Source organism: Leptosomus discolor, chromosome 2 (assembly GCF_034619465.1).
Source record: "Leptosomus discolor isolate bLepDis1 chromosome 2, bLepDis1.hap2, whole genome shotgun sequence".
In the NCBI taxonomy this organism is placed as follows: Eukaryota; Metazoa; Chordata; class Aves; order Leptosomiformes; family Leptosomidae; genus Leptosomus; species Leptosomus discolor.
Window position 1 is genome coordinate 105,037,555 of NC_141392.1, and position 17,959 is coordinate 105,055,513.

Below are 17,959 nucleotides of genomic sequence, written 5' to 3' on the forward strand. Positions count from 1 at the left end.
TTTTTAAAGACTTACCATGGATTGGGTGAACTGAAGTCTTCCTTTCATTAATTCTTGCCTGGTCTATGCCCTATAAAACTTCTTGGATTACTATCTGCTGTCCCAGATTTTGTAGGGAAGTAAGGACAGCTGAAACCAATGCAGAGGTAATGCTAGCAAACATTCTGTGTTGCTTTCAGCTGCATTCCCATTGCTGCCATTCCTGGCCCCTAAATCACTTAGCTTATCTGCTTTCCTCTCTCATTTCCAGTTTCTCATCTGTTAGTTTCAGAGACTGCTTTGTTCTGAGAGGTATATTTGCAGTAGTCTGTGCAACAAGGCTTCTCTTTTTTTTTTCCGTTGTAATTGGCTTCTTATTGCTGTTCACATTTCTTTCTTGTTCGATTACAGGCTTAGTTCCAGAGATAATTCCCCTCAAACTAGTCTTTCTCTTCCAGACTGGAACACCAGGTTTTGTAATATGTGAATACGGCTTTCAAGAATGACCTCAAAAATGTACCCAGGGGAATATATTAAATTCACTCCTCTGTACCTTGTGCATTAATGCTGTATGTAAATGTGGCAATTTTCGTTGGTTCTCACTCCAAAGAGTATATCCCTCATCTTTGTGGTCTCTCTTGTCTCTTGTTGAGGTCTTTTTAAGAAAACATCTCAATTGAATATGCTTGTTTAGAAATATCAGTCTGCTACAAAAGGTGGAAAAGTGTTCCCAGATTGGTCTATTGAAAGACTACATGAATCTGTGCAGATCCTCTGTCACTTATGTTGACTGGAAACAACAGCAACAAATAACCGTGTGTACTTGGCTATGTTCCACGTATGGTGAGAGTAAGTCTTAACTCCATTTTGGAACTCTGATAGGTTAGATATGCCTGTGGTAGTAGGTATTTTTCCTTGCTTCTTCTGTATTGCTAATCTTCTGTTAAGAGGTAGTTACTTTTAAGTGTTTGAGCAGTTCTTACCAGATGGACTGATCTCTGATGCTGCGTAGTGCCAAAGACATCAGGTTAAGAAGTTTTGAATAAGGGGGAAGAAATGCTCAGAGAAGGACAACCTCCTGTGATTAAGCCAATGCTCACAGATATCACAGGATGTCTTTTTTTTTTTTTTTTTTTTCTTTTTAAGTAATTGCACCAATAAAACCCTGCAGAAAGAGCATACTCTGACATCTGAAAAATGTTTTGGTAGCTCAGCTCTCAGACTCTTAGCTGCAAAGCAGAGTGCTGCTTTGGAGCATGGAAAGCTGCTGAGTATGGCAGGATAGATATTCCTCAGAGCCTAATTTCCTTGTTCATTGATACGCAGGACAAACTTATTCAAAAAGTTTTGAGCTGCAAGCAGATTTTTTTTTTAAGGCTAGGATATACTTAGGATTCAAAATAGTTCAGACTAATACAGTCATTTTTTCAGCTGCTCTCTAGTGATACCACCACCTTCATTCTCCCAAGGAAGGTGTACTGCTGGGATACATTGTTTCCTGCTGTCTTCAGAAGGCTTGAAATTCATCAGGTTCCAAACAGGGACTTTGTCATGCCCAGGTGTCACGGCTGCTCATTTCCATTCTGTTATGGTTCTTGGGAATTGCTAGTTGTCTTCAGAGACAACTTTGCAGTGCTGAGATGTGCTGACCCAGGTGTGGAAGCTTTGCAGGCAATAAAGGCTCCCCCACTCTGCACCCAGCTGCTGCTTCCCGTGCCTGCTGAAAACTCCAGCCTGTAAGATTGGATGCTGCTTTGGTATTGACAGCTAAACTGTATCTTTGCTTAAGTAAATCTATTACTGCTACTGATTTAGATACTTCTTTCTAAGCAAGAGAGATTTTTGGGAAAGCATACTGTCCTCAGTATTCACACACTCCAAAGGCATTTCAGCTTGCTTTCTCAAGCAGAGCTATTAGAGATGGGAAGAGCCCCGTGTGAATAAGAAGGAATGAATGTACCAAAAACGGTTCATATCGCTTTCTGAAGTAGTGCTAATGTGCATATGAGTATATTTTAAAAAGGAAGGGAAAAGACTGAAGTAATTTTTTTTGTGGGGGTAGCTGAACAGATGACTAGAAAAATCAGATTTCAAGATGAGGAGCATGAAATCCACTGTAGCTTTGAGGAGGCTGGCTGTCCTCAGCAGATTTGGAGAAAATGAATTTCCATAGATAGATTCATCAGTATCTCAATGATCATTTTCTTTGGAAGAACAGCCTCCTCAACACACGTGCTTGAATATTAATTTATGTACTGGTTTTGGCAGTGCTAGAGTTAATTTTCTTCATAACAGCTCCTGTGGTGCTAGGTTTTTTGGATTTGTGGTGAAAACAGCGTTGATAACACACCGCCTTGATTATTGCTGAGCAGTGCTTGCACAGTGCCAAGGCCTTTTCTGCTCCTCACGCCACCCCACCAGTGAGTAGGCTGGGGGTGCACAAGAAGCTGGGAGGGGACACAGACAGGACAGCTGACCCCAACTGACCAAAGGGATATCCCACACCATATGACATCATGCTCAGCAATAAAAGCTGAGGGAAAGGAGGAGGAAGGGGGGGAGGATGTTTGGTGCGATGGCATTTGTCTTCCCAAGTAACCATTACACATGATGGAGCCCTGCTGTCCTGGCGATGGCTGAACACCTGCCTGCCGATGGGAAGTAGCAAATGAATTCCTTCTTTTGCTTTGCATGTGCGCATGGCTTTTGCTTTACCGATTAAATGGTCTTCATCTCAACCCTGAAGTTGTCTCAGTTCTACCTTTCTGATTCTCTTTCCCATCCCACGCAGGGGGGACTGTGTGAGCAGCTGTGTGGGACTTGGCTGCCTACTGGGGTTAAACCATGACATTTAGTAATGGCTCTACTGGAGTTCATTAAAATGCTGCAGTGTTAGTAGCAGTACTCAGGGAAAGGATCCAGGATAAACTTCTTGGATAACTTGCTTTAGAGTCAGAGATCTGCAAAGGGCAGTTAGTTTTGTCTTATTACACTGCTTATTTCTGTCTACTTTGTCTAGTTGTCCTCTTGAAGAGAGTAATTGTGTATTTTGTCTCTAGCTGTAGAATATCCTGGCAAGGGAACCTTATGAAAAGAAAATACACAGTCACTTGTTAATGTCTGTCTGTCTTGGAACGGTAGTCTTAACCTGTAACTTGCAAAATAGGTTGTGCTTACTTGGTGGGGACATTGCTGGTGGCTTGTCACAGGTTTTTTCATGTCACTGAATGATGGATAAGCATAGAAAAACTAAAATTTGTACTTCATAAGCAAAGCTTTCTGTACAAGTATCTCTTCAGGCTTACATCTTGTCATAGGTCTTTCATAAAGTCACCGATTATTCAAGTAATTGGGCACAAGCAGAGTGATCATGTATAAACTAGTAAGAGCTTAAAAAAAGTCTAACCGGACATTCTCCACTATAGTTAGTCATTTATACGGCAACTGAGGCATATTGCTAAGGTGCATGTGGAGATAAAGTTTGTCCATCAAGGACTGGTGGTTCAAGGATTTCCTAGCTCAATGAAGGTGATTTTTTTTCAGTTGTGAAGGAAAGTAATAAATCGAAGAGACTTGTGCGATGATAGTCTGTTCTTCTGTTAAGCTGCAGTAGGAGCCATTCTTCTTACAACAGTGTAAGTCCTTTTCTCTTGGCAGAATTATTTTGTTAAGTATCTGCACCCATTTGCTTGTAAGGTGTCCATACACTGTATATTAAAATTGGAGTTTAGATAACGTGTTTTTCTCCAAATTTCTGTTTACTTTCCTCCCCCATCCCACAATATCTGCTGGACTGTGTAGAATTCATGAAACTGAGGATGTTGCTTTGCAATAGATAAAAACTTTCTTGGTATTGCTTTATATTTTAATATCATAGCTAATTTCAACTGATTGAAATATGCATGCATCCATATAAAGATGATAGTTTTGTTGATGAGTAGATTATTTGCATATATTTCTTTTCTTTAATCAAATGATGCTTGCATTTGAGTAACTAGTAGCAGATTGCCAGTGTCGTCAGAAAGGGGCCCATAAGAGGAAGAGGCGTATAAGAATACTGCTAATTCTGTAGAAATAATTGGGTTACCATGTGTTTCTGCTGCTGTCTCCTTCTAGTTTTTCTATGTGATTAAATAGTTGTAGCTTACTGATTTTAATGAGCGATTCAATTGCAGTGCCTCTGTGCTAGAGGAGACCTGCATTTTGAGCAGCCTTATAACATTTGTGTAGGAAGACACTTGTTTTAAAATTTCTTTTAAAACATTAATTTATTTAGTCTGTAAATGTACTGTATTAATTTGTTGCCAAAATGTAGTCAAATAGAAGACTTTAAATGTAACCTTGCTAGTGAACTCTGGGATTTTAAAGCAGCTTTTCTGACTCAAGTTTAGGACTGTAATATATTATTTTCAGCTTTACCTGTGACAGGTAGGGGCTACTGAAGACAGACTTGCATGGAATATGAGGGAAACTGTCTTGAATCATTAAGTTGTTGGGTTTTTGAAGTCTTAAAATATACTTAAAACACTGCATTTCTTTGTTTAAAAAAGTTTTCTTACCCAACAGTGTTCATAGGGAAAGTACTGAAACGACTGTATGCTGAAAATTCATCATCTTCTCTTGTGCATACTTCGAGTAGAGAAGAGGAGGCGGTTTTCAGAAATCTGGGCTCAAAATCCGAAGAAAAGAATTTGGATAATGTTCAGACTTCATCAACAGATGCTAGCACATCAACTGATACACCATGTGAATCATTCCAAGGTGAGACTGCGTAGTCCTTCTTCTGATAATATGCTTTTAAATATAGTTACTTCACTTGAGAACAGCATAATGTCTACTTTTTTCATCTGTCGATACCAACGGACAAATTTGAATACAAGCGCTAGTGGTACTTCACACTGACCTCAAGTGTTCTAGGTATTAAGTCCTGTGAAAGCCAAGAAGTAATCTTCGTGTCTATACACGAATGCAGTGTTTAGCAGTAGCTAATGTAAGCTGTAACTGTCTTTGGTGTAATGTCTATTGAACAGTGAGGAAATGACTTGCACTGCTACAACTCTGCTCAGCTATTAGAGATACGCTAAAATTTGGTGAGAATACACGATCCAGCACTTCCTCCTGCCCTCATGTTGGAACAGAAACCCCATGGGGAACATAAACCCAACAAAAGGCAAATATCAGTTCAGGTACTAGGTTAGTACCCTGTTAAAAAGCATTATTTTGTGTGTGTTTATGCAGTGAAAGTGGCACGTGAATATTTTGATGGGTAAATAAAAGTCCTTTTTCAAATGGTTTGTAAAATATGGATGCTATGCCAAAAGATGAAGGAGTTGCAAAATGAATTTGCTATGGTATTACTTGTGGGTGAAAGGCTCTGTGCATTAGTATAGAAGTGTGAACTGCTTTGTGTTGTAGCTCATCTAAGGTGTTGGAGTGTGTTGAGAGAAGGGCAATGAAGCTGGTGAAGGGTCTAAAGAACAGGTCTTATGAGGAGCAGCTGAGGGAACTGGGGTTGTTTAGTCTGGAGAAGAGGAGGCTGAGGGGAGACCTTATTGCTCTCTACAACTACCTGATGCAAAGAGGTTGTAGTGAGGTGGGTGTCAGCCTCTTCTCCCAAGTAACAAATGATAGGATGAGAGGAAATGGCCTCAAATTGCACCAGGGGAGGTTTAGATTGGACATTAGGAAAAATTTCTTTACTGAAAAAGTGGTTTGACACTGGAACAGACTGCCCAGGGGGATGGTGGAGTCACCGTCCCTGGAGGTGTTCAAAAAATCATTTGATGCGGCGCTTGTAGGCATGGTGGTATTAGGTCAACAGTTGGACTCGATGATCTTAGAGGTCTATTCCAGCCTGATGATTCTATGATTCTATAAAACCAAATTTTGCCATAATGGAAAGAGGTTGTTAAAGTGACTTGAAATAAAAAGGCACATTTTCCAAGAGTATAATAAGCTTTCACTAGGGAAGGTGCCCAGCTAGACCTGTTACTTATAAACAAGGAAGAACTGATTGTGGATGTGGTGCGGGATAGGAGACTGAAGTCCTGAAAGAAGTGAGCAAAATGACTAGTAGGATTAGAACCCTGTACTACAGAAGAACAGATGTTTGTCTTGTTCAGGGATCTGCTTGGTAGGATCAAATGGAAGACTGGTCTGAATTTCAAAGGAGCTCTGGAGAGCTGGTTGATCTTCAAGAATAACCTTCTCAAAGTACAACAATGGCTCTTTTTGACATGCAGAAAATTGAGCAAGTGTGGCAGGATGCCTGGTGTGTCAGGTGTGTCAGGGAGCAGTGAGGGGAAGGTGAGGGAAGGCTGGCTGGAACAAGGCAGGCACAGGAGCTGTTTCTTCCCTGTAGAAGCAGTCCCATGGTACCTGAAAAAGGAGAGCAGAGCATGTCTGGTTACAGTGATGACGTTCAGCCGACAGTTCGGTGATACCAAGTGAGTCAATAGTGACAAGGCAGGTCTGAGGTCAAGCCAGTATGTAAAGTCTGTGAGTCAGGGTGTGCATCAGTTGGGGTATGTGCCCATGCATGGGCATGGCTGCAGTCTAGCTCAGGCTGGGAGCTGCTTAAAAACCTCAGCTTTAAAGCAGCTCTTGAGTGATGTGAGGGGAGTCCTTGCTGTGGTGTCTTCTTACGGGTCTTTCATAAGCAACTCTTTCTTCATAACAATCTGGATCAACATCTGGGTGATATCAGACAGCTGCCTGTAGTGCAGGCAACTAAGCTCCTAAGAGGGAGCTTTGGGCCCTTACAACACAAAAAGGAAATACAGAGAAGGCGAAAGCAGCTGTTAGCTACCCAAGAGAAACATAGAGATGATGCCCAAGTATGCTGGGATGGAGTTAGGAAGGCAACAGCTCAGCTGGAGTTGAAGTTCATGAGGGAAGTGGAAAGAATCAAGAAGGGTGAGGGCAACAACTGGAAGGCTGAAAAAAATGTGGGCCCAGTGCTTAATGGGCAAGGGACTAGTGATAGAAGACAAGGAAAAGGCTGAGGTACTTAGTGCCTTTTGTTGCCTGTTTTTACTGGTAAGACTTGTCCTTAGGGCTACCAGGCCCCTGAGCCTAGTAATAAAGTCAATATAATATTATCAAGTCAGTGGGAGTGAAGCGTTACTTCACAGTAGATGAAGATAACTGGGGAGCAGTTAAGTCAGTTGAGCAATTGCATGTCAGTGGGACAAGATGGTGTGCATTCAGGGATGCTGGCTGATGTCATTGTGAGACTGGTTTCTATCCTCTTTGAGAAGTCATCGCAATTGGGAGGTTCTGCAGTGACTGGAAAAGGCAAGTGTCATATCCGTTTTCAACAAGGGCAAGAAGAAGGGTCTGGAAAACTGTGAGCATGTTATGGACTAAATCATTCTGGAAGCTCTCGCCAAGCATGTGAGGGACAAAAAGGGAATTGGGAACAGTATGTCTTGATTTACCAAAGGCAGGTTGTACAATCCGGTTGCCTTCTATAATGACATGACTGGCTTGTAGGTGGGGAGGGCACAGTGCATGTTCTTTGATTATTTTTCTTAGCAGGGCCTTCAACATAGTCTCCCATAGTATTCTTATAGCCAAGGAGGTGAGATACCAGCTGGGTAGGTGAATGGTCAGATAGACTGCCAGGCTCAAAGGGTGGTGATCAGCAGTAGAAAGCTCAATAGATGGCCGTGTGCTCGTGGTGTACCTTGGGGATTAATACTGGAGTGCAGAGTCCTGTGTCTGACATGGAATAACCAGCAGTACAGGCTGGGGGTAACCTGGCTGGAAGCAGCTCCACAGAAAAGGGCCTGTGGGTTCTGGTGGATGCCCAGCTGGACATGATTTAGCATTGTATCCTTGCCACAGAGGCAGCTCACGACATATTGTGCTGTATTAGCAATGTAGCCAGCAGTTTGAAGGAAGCGACTCTTCCTCTTGTGAGACCACACTGGAGCAGCATTTGTGAGTCTGTATTGGAAGTACTGTGACCAGTGGGCTCCTTAGTAAAAGAAAGGTAATGACAAAGTAGAGTGAGTCCAATGGAGGGCACCATAAAGACCAGAGCACCAGATGACATTGTGTATGAGGAGGGACTGAGAGAATTTAGTTTGTTCAGTCATAAGAAAAGAAGGCTAAGGAAGTCTCATTACTTCAGCTACCAAATGGGAAGGAGGAGTATAGAGAAGACCGAGCCATGCACTTTTCAGAGGTGCTTAGCAACAGAAGTTGTGGCAACAGTAATCCCAACTAGACGGGGGAGAATTCCATCTTGGGGATGATCAAGCATTGGGAGTGGGCTGACGGAGAGTTTTGGTATCTCCACCCTCTGAGGACCTGAAAACTAAACAGTGTACTAGAAAACTTGATCTAATTGGGTCAAATTTTAATGGGGTTTGGGATAATGACCTCCAAAGTCCTTTTCAGCATACGTTATTCTAGAAATATGTGTTACTGGGGGGGGGGGGGGCGGGTGGTGTGTTTTGTTTGTTTTTTTAAAAAATAATCGCCCACCCAATCTGTAACAAGGGTGGCTAGTAACACATTAGCTACAGGGCTTTCTTGCATGTGTCTGTTGTAGAATTTGCTTTTCAAGGATTGTGTGGCTGTCATCCTGTATTGCATCCCATTACTGTGACAGAAGATTGCCTGAAATCCCAACTTGTTGCAATTTCATTTGTTTGATACCATTTTGTTTTTCTAGATCAGTACTTCTAGTACTTCTTTTGTGTTGTCAGTAATGAAAAGCTGAGAAAGTATTAAGCTTATTCTATAAAATGACATTTGAGAGCATGGGGAACTAATTGTAATTTCAAAACAGATAACAGGCTGTTTACTTGTTCTGTGATGATGTACTAAATAAGCATGACTGCAGAGTAATTTCTAAAGCCAAAAATTAATTCATTCGTAGTGAATCTATACTATTCCTTATAAATTAGGGCCTGCCCAAACTCCCACTGAAGTGGGAGGTGAGGGGGAGAGTTTAGTTGACCTTGTGATGTATAACTCCTCTGTTTATACATTGTTTCTAATACAATGTTCTTCAAGTTAATTGAACAAAAGCTTTTGATCCAGAATCCTCGTACAGGTAAAATATAGCTCATGGGAAAGGAAACACTGAGAAAAAAAAAACCTATTTCTGTATTTAGGATTTTCACAGCAAAGCAGCAAGGCTGTTCTTGAAATTAACAGCAAACTAACTGAGCTTGTTTTCTGTTGGAGGCAAGCAGATGCTATGGTAGTGCCTTGATTGATGTTCTACCACTCTGTACTTAAAAAGAAAAAAAAAACAAACCACCAACCTTGAAGAGGGTTGCTATGATAAACTCATAGGAAAAAGAGAAATTGGTTACCTGTGAAACTTGATCATTCTTCTCTGGTTGTGATTTCATTTAAATTTAAGGAGCTCTTGCATGAGTAATCATTTATAGGTTGTGATTTTTATGGCATTGGACAGTGAAAGTACATGGTTAGTGATAGGGTATAAGATTTGCAGCTATAAACTGTGTGGCCTTGGAAAAGGAAAAACATAAAGGCATTAATTTTTTTTTAATTTTGTACTACTTTAAGTAACTTATTTCTTGTAGACCAAAGGTTATAGGCATAACTACAAAACAACTGATCATTTAAGTAGCAGTAGTCTAAGACAGACAATGGAAAACAAGAGGGATATTTTTTGTAGATACAGACTCCTTCCTAGTTTGAAAGTGCTCATTTCAGTTCTACAAAATCTACTGAAAACTTTAGTGTCAATAAGAAGGGTTTCTGTAAAAAGAAGCTGACTTAAAGTCTAAATATTTTATAGCATTAAATAGCAGCTCTTACTATAAAACTCACAACAATGTTCTACTTGCCTTGAACAGTTATTTTCAGGTTGTTAAAATACCATTACTGATATGTACGAGCTACCCCCCAGATTCTTATATTTATTGGAATGTATTTTGAGCATTGCCTTAAATGTCTGCGTTTTGAAACATAATAGGGGCTTATGCCTGTAAAATTTAAAAATCGTACTTTTATATCCTGTAGGTATTTGCATTTATATGCCTCTTGAGATCAAATTGAAGTTGAGATGCTTAAGTATATAGAAGATCAGGACCCATGTTTATGACTGCTTCTCATTTAATTTTGTAAGATTAATAATTTAGTGTCAGAAAGGGTTGTCCCATAAAGCTCCCCACATAGTTCTGGAACTAAAGTTTACAATAAGCCCCAGAATAAGTGAAGACTGAAGGAAAATTGAGGGATGCTGTCTTTTTTTGACTATAGTGGTCTTCTGAATCGTATTGCATTTTCTTTAGGAAGGTGGTAGCCTGTTAGAGTTGGAGAAAACACGTGGAGGTGCCATGCTTCTTCTAAACCCCGAAGAAAGAGGGTAGTTGTTTATATCTTATCTCTTGGAAAGAGAATTTTTTTATTTTTTAAAAGTGAATTAAAACAAAACACACACACCCCCACACACACCCCCCCCAAAAAAACCCCAAACAACCCACTACACAACAAACCCAACCACCCCCCTGTGGACAAAATTTCCATTCAAGGGCATACTAAGATGTACCTTCCTTTTGGATTCTAGTTGTCCGAAATCAAATTTTTTCCCCTCTATTCTACCAAAGTACTCGGTGAGAAAATGAAGATAACCAAAATAGGGTCTGCCCCCACTGCCTTCCCCCTGTGACAATTAGATAAGATTTTCTAAATGTTTCTGCCCTTGAGGAACTTGACTCTTCTATTGCAATTTCAGAAGATGTAAGAAAAGAGTTTTTTCTTGCTTCACCATCAAGTTAAAGAAGGTCTAGATAACCAGCTTTATTGCCTTAAACCATTTAAAAAGTTACTCATACATGTAATGAACCTAGGCCTTCTTGACAGACAAAGTATTAAAGAGCGCAAATGGAAAACTGAAAGCTCCTACAAATAGGAGGACTTAATTTCTTCTTCCCTTAGCTTGGGAGTATGCTTCCAAGTACAGCATTATAAATGCTTAAAAGCTTGCTGTACTGCAAAACAAAAAAAAATTGTCTGACAAAAGACTGAGAAAGCATTTCTGAGTACAAATTACTTGGACATGGACTTTGACTAATTTTGTTCTGAGGGTTGGCTTTGTTTGTTTCTGACCTTTGTTAGGGCAGGATCTACTTGTAACAAGGATTAATTTCACAGAGAATGTTTCCCTTGAGGTCTGTAGTTCTGTGACTTCTTTACTTTTTGTTGATGCTTTAAAACCTCACTAATTATTTTTAATATCTTTATGTATGTATTCAAAATAGGCACACATGCTTCTGACTAGAGACTTGCTAATGGTAGAACTGGCTTTTTTAATGGCCTCTTTAGTCTCAGCCTTTTTCTTGGTCAGAAATAACTGCTTTTTAAAGGGCTTGGGGTTTACTGATCAAAGTTTAGCATCTTCCTTACAAAAATTAAAATTTAAGAGTTGCTAAAGAAGGATAACTGTATAAAAGTGAAATATATGGTATTAAATAACGTATTAAATCTTTCCGTATAAAGCATGCAGTTCCACTTTTGGTTTTTTGTGTTTTCCCTAATTCTGCAAAAGGAAACTGAAATGCAGAGACCCTAGGCAGAGTCTCAGATCTTGTGGAGGCAACCTATTTGATCTTTTTTGTCTCCATTTATTTAAGTAAGAAGTAATGAAGAAAAATACTAAGCTATTATTACTTTTAAGTTTTTTTTATTTAATAGGGTTTTTTAAATAAAGAGGGAAACCATATTATGCTATATAAGTAGACAAAATGCAATTTACTCCATTAAATAAAAATATGAACGTCTGTCAGCTGTGAAATATCCCAGTATTGTTATCCTATATAAGGAATTCCTGACAGAAGTCAGTACAGCTGTGTGATATATTTTTTTTTGTGTATGTTCTCCTTCTTACTTTTTCCATTGAAGTTACTAATGCTAACAGTGTACTGTGTTTAAGAAATCATCACTGTGACACCTGGACTATGTCCTCAGTCATACTAATCCTGTCCTTCTGCAGCCATTCTATTATAGAAAACTTAAGTTTGTGACAGAAGTGCCTAGAAGATGAAATTTGTCTGAAAAATATACATAGACAGCCCTGGCTTTTAGCTGATTGAATTGATGAAGTGCATATGATTGGGTACTGCTAGAGTTTAATTTCTCAATGCAGTAAACACCTTTAGAGATTTGTTAAACCAGTCAGCTTCATTTTAGTTAATTACTCCAAAAAGCTGTCTATTGTGAATAAGCTAAAGAGCAATGGAGTTTCTAATTATTATACAACAAAGTGTTGTCACGCACTCTTATTTTCTCTCAAAGGTTTAAAAATTCTCTCATTACATGCTGTATTACAGTGGCATTATACTGTGAAAATGGGACAGGTATATCCAGAAGTGAGTAGAGTATTTGACTGAAGACATCAGCCTCTGGTGACTATGGTAGAAATGGTGCCCAACCAGATTTACAAACTGGTAGCTGTACCCTTGGGGGTATGTAGAGATCTGGGATTTGGCGGAGGAGGGGAAACAAAAACCCCCAAAACACAAACAAAAAACCCCCAAACCTGTCTCTGTTCAGACTAAGTGGGCTGCATGTCTAATATCTGTAACTTCTGTTGTGACAGAAACAGCCTTGTAGTTCAGCCTCCAGTTCTCCTAGCAATGCGCTTTTTTTTTCCTCTCCTGCTGCTTGGCAGATTCCTTCCTCTTCCAGTGTTCTTATGTAATACATTCATTCATTCTTCTCTTTTATGTCTTCATTTCAAACAGCTTAGCTGTCATAGAGAAATCTGCTGGCCTCTGTGACAACTGAAAGCAATTTCACAAGTAGCTCATCTCATAGTATGTAGCAGTTGCCTAACTGGAGTAGAAAATGCCAGCTTTATCTGTAAGTGTAAACAAGGTCTAAACCTAAATGTAGCCAGCTGCATGAAAACTAATTATCTTAAAGGAAACAAAAATGTCTTGTCTAAGACCTTGATAAAATGGACTTGTTTCAGCTAGGGAAGGGCTGATAGACAGTTATTTAACTGTAGCATAGTAATTTTGTGTATTAGCGTTCTCGCTGTCCACCTTGTCTCCCTGTTTGAAATGCTATTTAATCTACTGATGACAAAACAGGTTATGTGAGAGGCTTCTCCTACTCCCATTTACACTGGGGAGTTTATTACTTAAGCCACTGTTGTCAAAATTGTAGTTATTTGGAGTCAAATGTCATATTTTCTGCTGTTATACATGCTTACTTAGTGCTTGTCTTTCCTACCAACTGTACTCTAACCGTTATTTGAAAAGTAGAAATGCTTATGATGTGAACTTGGTACTGAACTAAGTTTAGGGCAAACGATTTTCCATAATTTTTTATGCTTCTGTGGCTGGCATTATTTTTTTTTTTTCCCCCACACAAAAGGGAAATGAGTCTTACTGAAGACTTCCAATTATGGCATGAAGAAGTGTGTTGGGGGGAAAAAAAAAATAAAACCTTAAGCTTTGTTTATTTTTATTCTGATGAGCACATCTGTTTATTTCCTAGTCTAGTTTCAGGTAAGTCTCAGTAATCATGCAATCACTTAATCAGTGAGGGAAATTAACTAATTGCAACTTAGATATGGCCTTTTAGATTTAATGTAGTTGCATTTATTAAAAGAAAATATATTGATTCACAGGGATGTATTTGGCTTTTGAAAAGTATGTTGAACAAATAAGATCTGCAGCACTAGGAGAAATAATTGAGCTGAGTACTAACTTAATGTTAAGATAGCTTTAATCTCCTGTTTATACAGCTAGAATTTAGACATCTAATCAAAATATTGCCTATAATCATATACCAGGGCATAGGAGACACTGAAGACTTTAAGTTAAATAACATTTAGCTGTATAGTTTTTCATCATTACCTCATATAGTCAAATTTCAGAAAACAAAAAATAGCTTGTACCACTTTTTAAATTTACTGTCTTGTAATTTTAAAACTGCCATCTGCCTGTAGTCAGATTGTGCTCTAGAAATTGTTCTGTTTCTTGGTTTCCTTGATCAAGGCTTTTTCCCGACTTCACTCTCATTTTCTATTGTGCTTTGTTTTCATTACTTTTTCCAAGGGAATGTAGATGTACTCTTTGCCTAACTCACAGTCCTGAGGAATATGGGACAGGCAAAGAATAAAGTCAAGACCCTGAATTTTAGGAAAGCAAACTTCCAGCTCTTCAAGGAGTTAGTCAATGAGACCCCCTGGGAAACTGCCCTCAGGGACAAGGGTGCAGAACAGAGCTGGCAGATCTTTAAGGACGCTTTCCATAGAGCACAAGAGCTCTTGACCCCCAGGTGTAAGAAATCAGGCAAGAGACTGGCATGGCTGAATCAAGACCTGCTGGTCAAACTAAAAGGCAAGAAGGAAGGGCACAGGCAGTGGAAGCAGGGACAGGTATCCTGGGAAGGGTATAGGGATGTTGCGTGGTCATGTAGGGTTGGGGTCAGGAAGGCCAAGTGCAGCTGGAGCTGAACTTGGCAAGGCACACAAAGAATAATGAGAAGGGCTTCTACAGGTATGTCAGCCAGAAAAGGGAGGTTAAAGAAAGCATACCCACCTGATAAGCAAGACTGGCGAGCTGGTAACAATGGACAAGGAGAAGGCTGAGGTGCTCAGTGACTTTTTTTGCCTCAGTCTTCATTGGCAGCCTCTCTTCCCACACCTCTTGAGTGGATGAGCTGCAAAGTGGGGACTGGGGGAGCAAAGTCCCTCCCACTGTGAGAGAAGATCTGGTTCATGACCACCTGAGGAACCTGAACATACATGAGTCTGTGGGACCCGGTGAAATACATCCCAGAGTCTTGAGGGAGTTGGCCAATGTAGTTGCCAAGCCACTCTCCATGATATTTGAAAAGTCATGGCAGTCAGGTGAAGTCCCTGGTGACTGGAAAAAGGGAAACATTCTGGGAACTACTGACCTGTCAGCCTGACCTCTGTGCCTGGGAAGAACGTAGAACAGATCCTCCTAGAAGCTATGCTAAGGCATGTGGAGGACAGAGAGGTGATTTGAGACAGCCAGCATGGCTTCACCAGGGGCAAGTCCTGTGTGATCAACCTCATGGGCTTCTGTGATGGCACAACTACATCAGTGGACAAGGAAAGAGCTGTGGATGTTGTCTATCTGACTTCTGTAAGGCCTTTGACGTGGTCCCTCACAATATCCTTCTCTGTAAATTGGAGTCATATAGATTTGATGGGTGGACTGTTCAGTGGGTGAGGAATTGGTTGGATGGTCACGTCCAGAGGGTAGTGGGCCAATGCTGTTTAATATCTTTATTAATGACATAGACGGTGGGATTGAGTGCACCCTCAGCAAGTTTGCAGATGACACCAAGCTGAGTGGTGTGGTTGACACAGAGGGATGGGATGCCATCCAGAGGGACATGGCCAAGTTTAGGAAGTGGGCCCATGTGAACATCATGAGGTTCAACAAGACCAAGTGCAAGGTCCTGCACCTGGGTTGGGGCAATCCCCGGTATCAATACAGACTGGGGGAAGAAGAGATTGAGAGCAACCCTGCCAAGAAGGACTTGTGAGTACTGGTGGGTGAAAAGCTGGACATGAGGTGTCAGAGTGTGCTCGCAGCCCGGAAGGCCAGCCATGTCCTGAGCTGCATCAAGAGCAGCGTGGCCAGCAGGTTGAGGGAGGTGATTCTCCATCTCTCCTCTACTTTGGTGAGACCCCACCTGCAGTACTGTGTTCAGCTCTGGGGTCCCCAGCATAAGAAAGACATGGACCTGTTGGAGCAAGTCCAGAGGAAGGCCACAGAAATGATCATGGGGCTGGAGCACCCCTCTTATGAGGACAGGCTGAGAGAGTTGGGGTTGTTCAGCCTGGAGAAGAGAAGGCTGTGGGGAGACCTTGTAGTGGCCTTCCAGTACTTAAAGAGGGCCTGTAAGAAAGATGGGGGCAATCATTTAGCAGGGCCTGTTGTGATAGGACAAGGAGTAATGGTTTTAAAATAAAAGAGAGTACATTTAGGCTAGATATAAGGAAGAAATTTTTTACAGTGATCGTGGTGAAATACTGGAACAGGCTGCCCAGTGAGGTGGTGGATGCCTCATCCCTGGAAGCTTTCGAGGTCAGGTTGAATGGGGCTCTGACCAACCTGATCTAGCTGAAGGTGTCAGTGATCATTGCAGGGGCTTGGACTAGAAGACCTTTAAAGGTCCCTTCCAACTGAAACTGTTCTATGATTCTGTCTTTTAATGGTTCATAGGTAAAAAGTCTTCCGCAGGCAGTGAGAAAGAACAAGAGGAAGAAGGATTTCTGCTTTTGTAATCTATTTTTTCAGAATGTCTGCCACTTCTAATGTAATGATACTGAGGCTGAGTTATAATGGTAAATCCTGTCTGCAATAAAATGGGCTGTAATACAGCCTTTCTAGGTGTCCTAAAAAAACCCCAAGAGGTCGTGTACATGTGGGAGGTGATGAGGGAAATAAATTTGAGCTCTCTTGTTCCTTGTTTTTTATGAATTTCCCATCCCAACTTTGGGCCTTCTAAAATGCGTATATCTTCATTGACTTCAATTTCTTTATGAAATTTTTGTTTTCCATCAAGCTGAAGGAAAAAAACTATGATGAAGTAGTACTTCTGAGGATTTTCTCAAGTTTTTTTGTTCTAATGCTCTAGTCCTCTGAGCATCAAACCTCTTTTCTCTGAAAACTTTACGTAATGAGGTCTGTAAATTCCAGGTTTGACCATGTTACTTTCATTGTTAACTTTTTTGCAATTATTCCACTGGAAACACTGACAGAAATCAAAATAGTTTAAAATCGTGTTTTAGACCCAACTTTGATGTCGTCTTTACTAGCCACAAAAAATGATTGTAAGGAACGAGAAGCAAGACAAAACAGTGTCTTGTTCATTGTTGGGTTTTTTTCTTTATATAGATATATAAACCTATGGCACAGTTTAAAATAGGAAGAAAACCTTTGTGTTAGTTTTTAGATTATCTTACACTCGTTTAAGCTCTTAAGAAAGAAATTGGATTCCTGCTGGTAATACAAATGATAATATGATAAGGCTTAGTATTCAGTGGAAGAGAAAGTTAATTTATACTGAAAATGCTGCAGTCTACCCTGAAATAAATACAGAGCCATAAGAAGTGCGAATGTGTTTGTGGAAATAAACTACTAGCCTTTAGAATGAAAGAAATCTTAAATCAGCATGGGAAAGACTTCACTAAGCCTGCAGAGTAGGTAATGAGACAGCTTTGAGAAATAATTTTGGGCAAATAATTGCCACAAAATAACCCCCCACCCTATTCTGGAGTCCTCAAGGGGACTTTGGTTGCCTGTAATTGTGAATAAACCCTAACAGCCGTTTATGAGTTGTAGATCTCAGCATTGCTGTGTAACAACATTATAGTTACATACTTCTCAATTGGATAATGAAGCTGAACAAGGAAGTGTTAAGATAGCTTCTAACAGGTGTTTGAAGCTTAGTACAGTAGATTTTAATAAAATTGAAAGTTAATTTAAAAAGCAAAACAGAATAAACAAAATCTAAAGTAGGTGGCTTTTCCAAAGTGCAGAGGGCTTAACAAAAAGGTAACTAAATTGGCAATATTTGTAGAGGTATTTGAGATGCTTAGTACAAGATCAGTGAATGGATCATCATTCATTTGTATGCTGTCATTATTCCTCTTCCTATTCTTCCTTCTAATCATACTTATGCTGAACAGGAGGGCTGAAATGTAGCTTGTCAAATATTGAGTAGACCCTTCTTTCAAGAAATGTTACTATGTGCTTAGTTGAAAAGGATTGAGAATCCATCCCACCAAACCCATGGGTACCACTGAATGATTGTATCTGGTTTCACTGAAAATCTCATCATTATCTTAGTGTGTTGGAAAGGATAAACTGTAAGGCTGGCCATCAGCTGCCCTTTTCCTTTTTCATTCTCTTTGATTTGCATGCTTTCTGCAGGGAAGAGAGCTGCTGTAGGAATTGGTTCTAGACCATTCATCTGAGTTGGTTCTTGATTCTAAGCC

The 17,959-nt window shown here is 40.2% G+C and overlaps 1 protein-coding gene across 1 annotated transcript in view; it reads left to right on the forward strand.

Annotated features, from left to right (window-relative positions):
* The window catches only part of ERICH1 (glutamate rich 1), a 75,034-nt gene that overhangs the window by 12,093 nt on the left and 44,982 nt on the right, over window positions 1-17,959 (forward strand). The window contains exon 2 of the mRNA XM_086460471.1: window positions 4,546-4,740. Coding sequence (XP_086316597.1) covers window positions 4,546-4,740 — 195 coding nt within the window. The remainder of the gene's footprint in view (window positions 1-4,545; window positions 4,741-17,959) is intronic.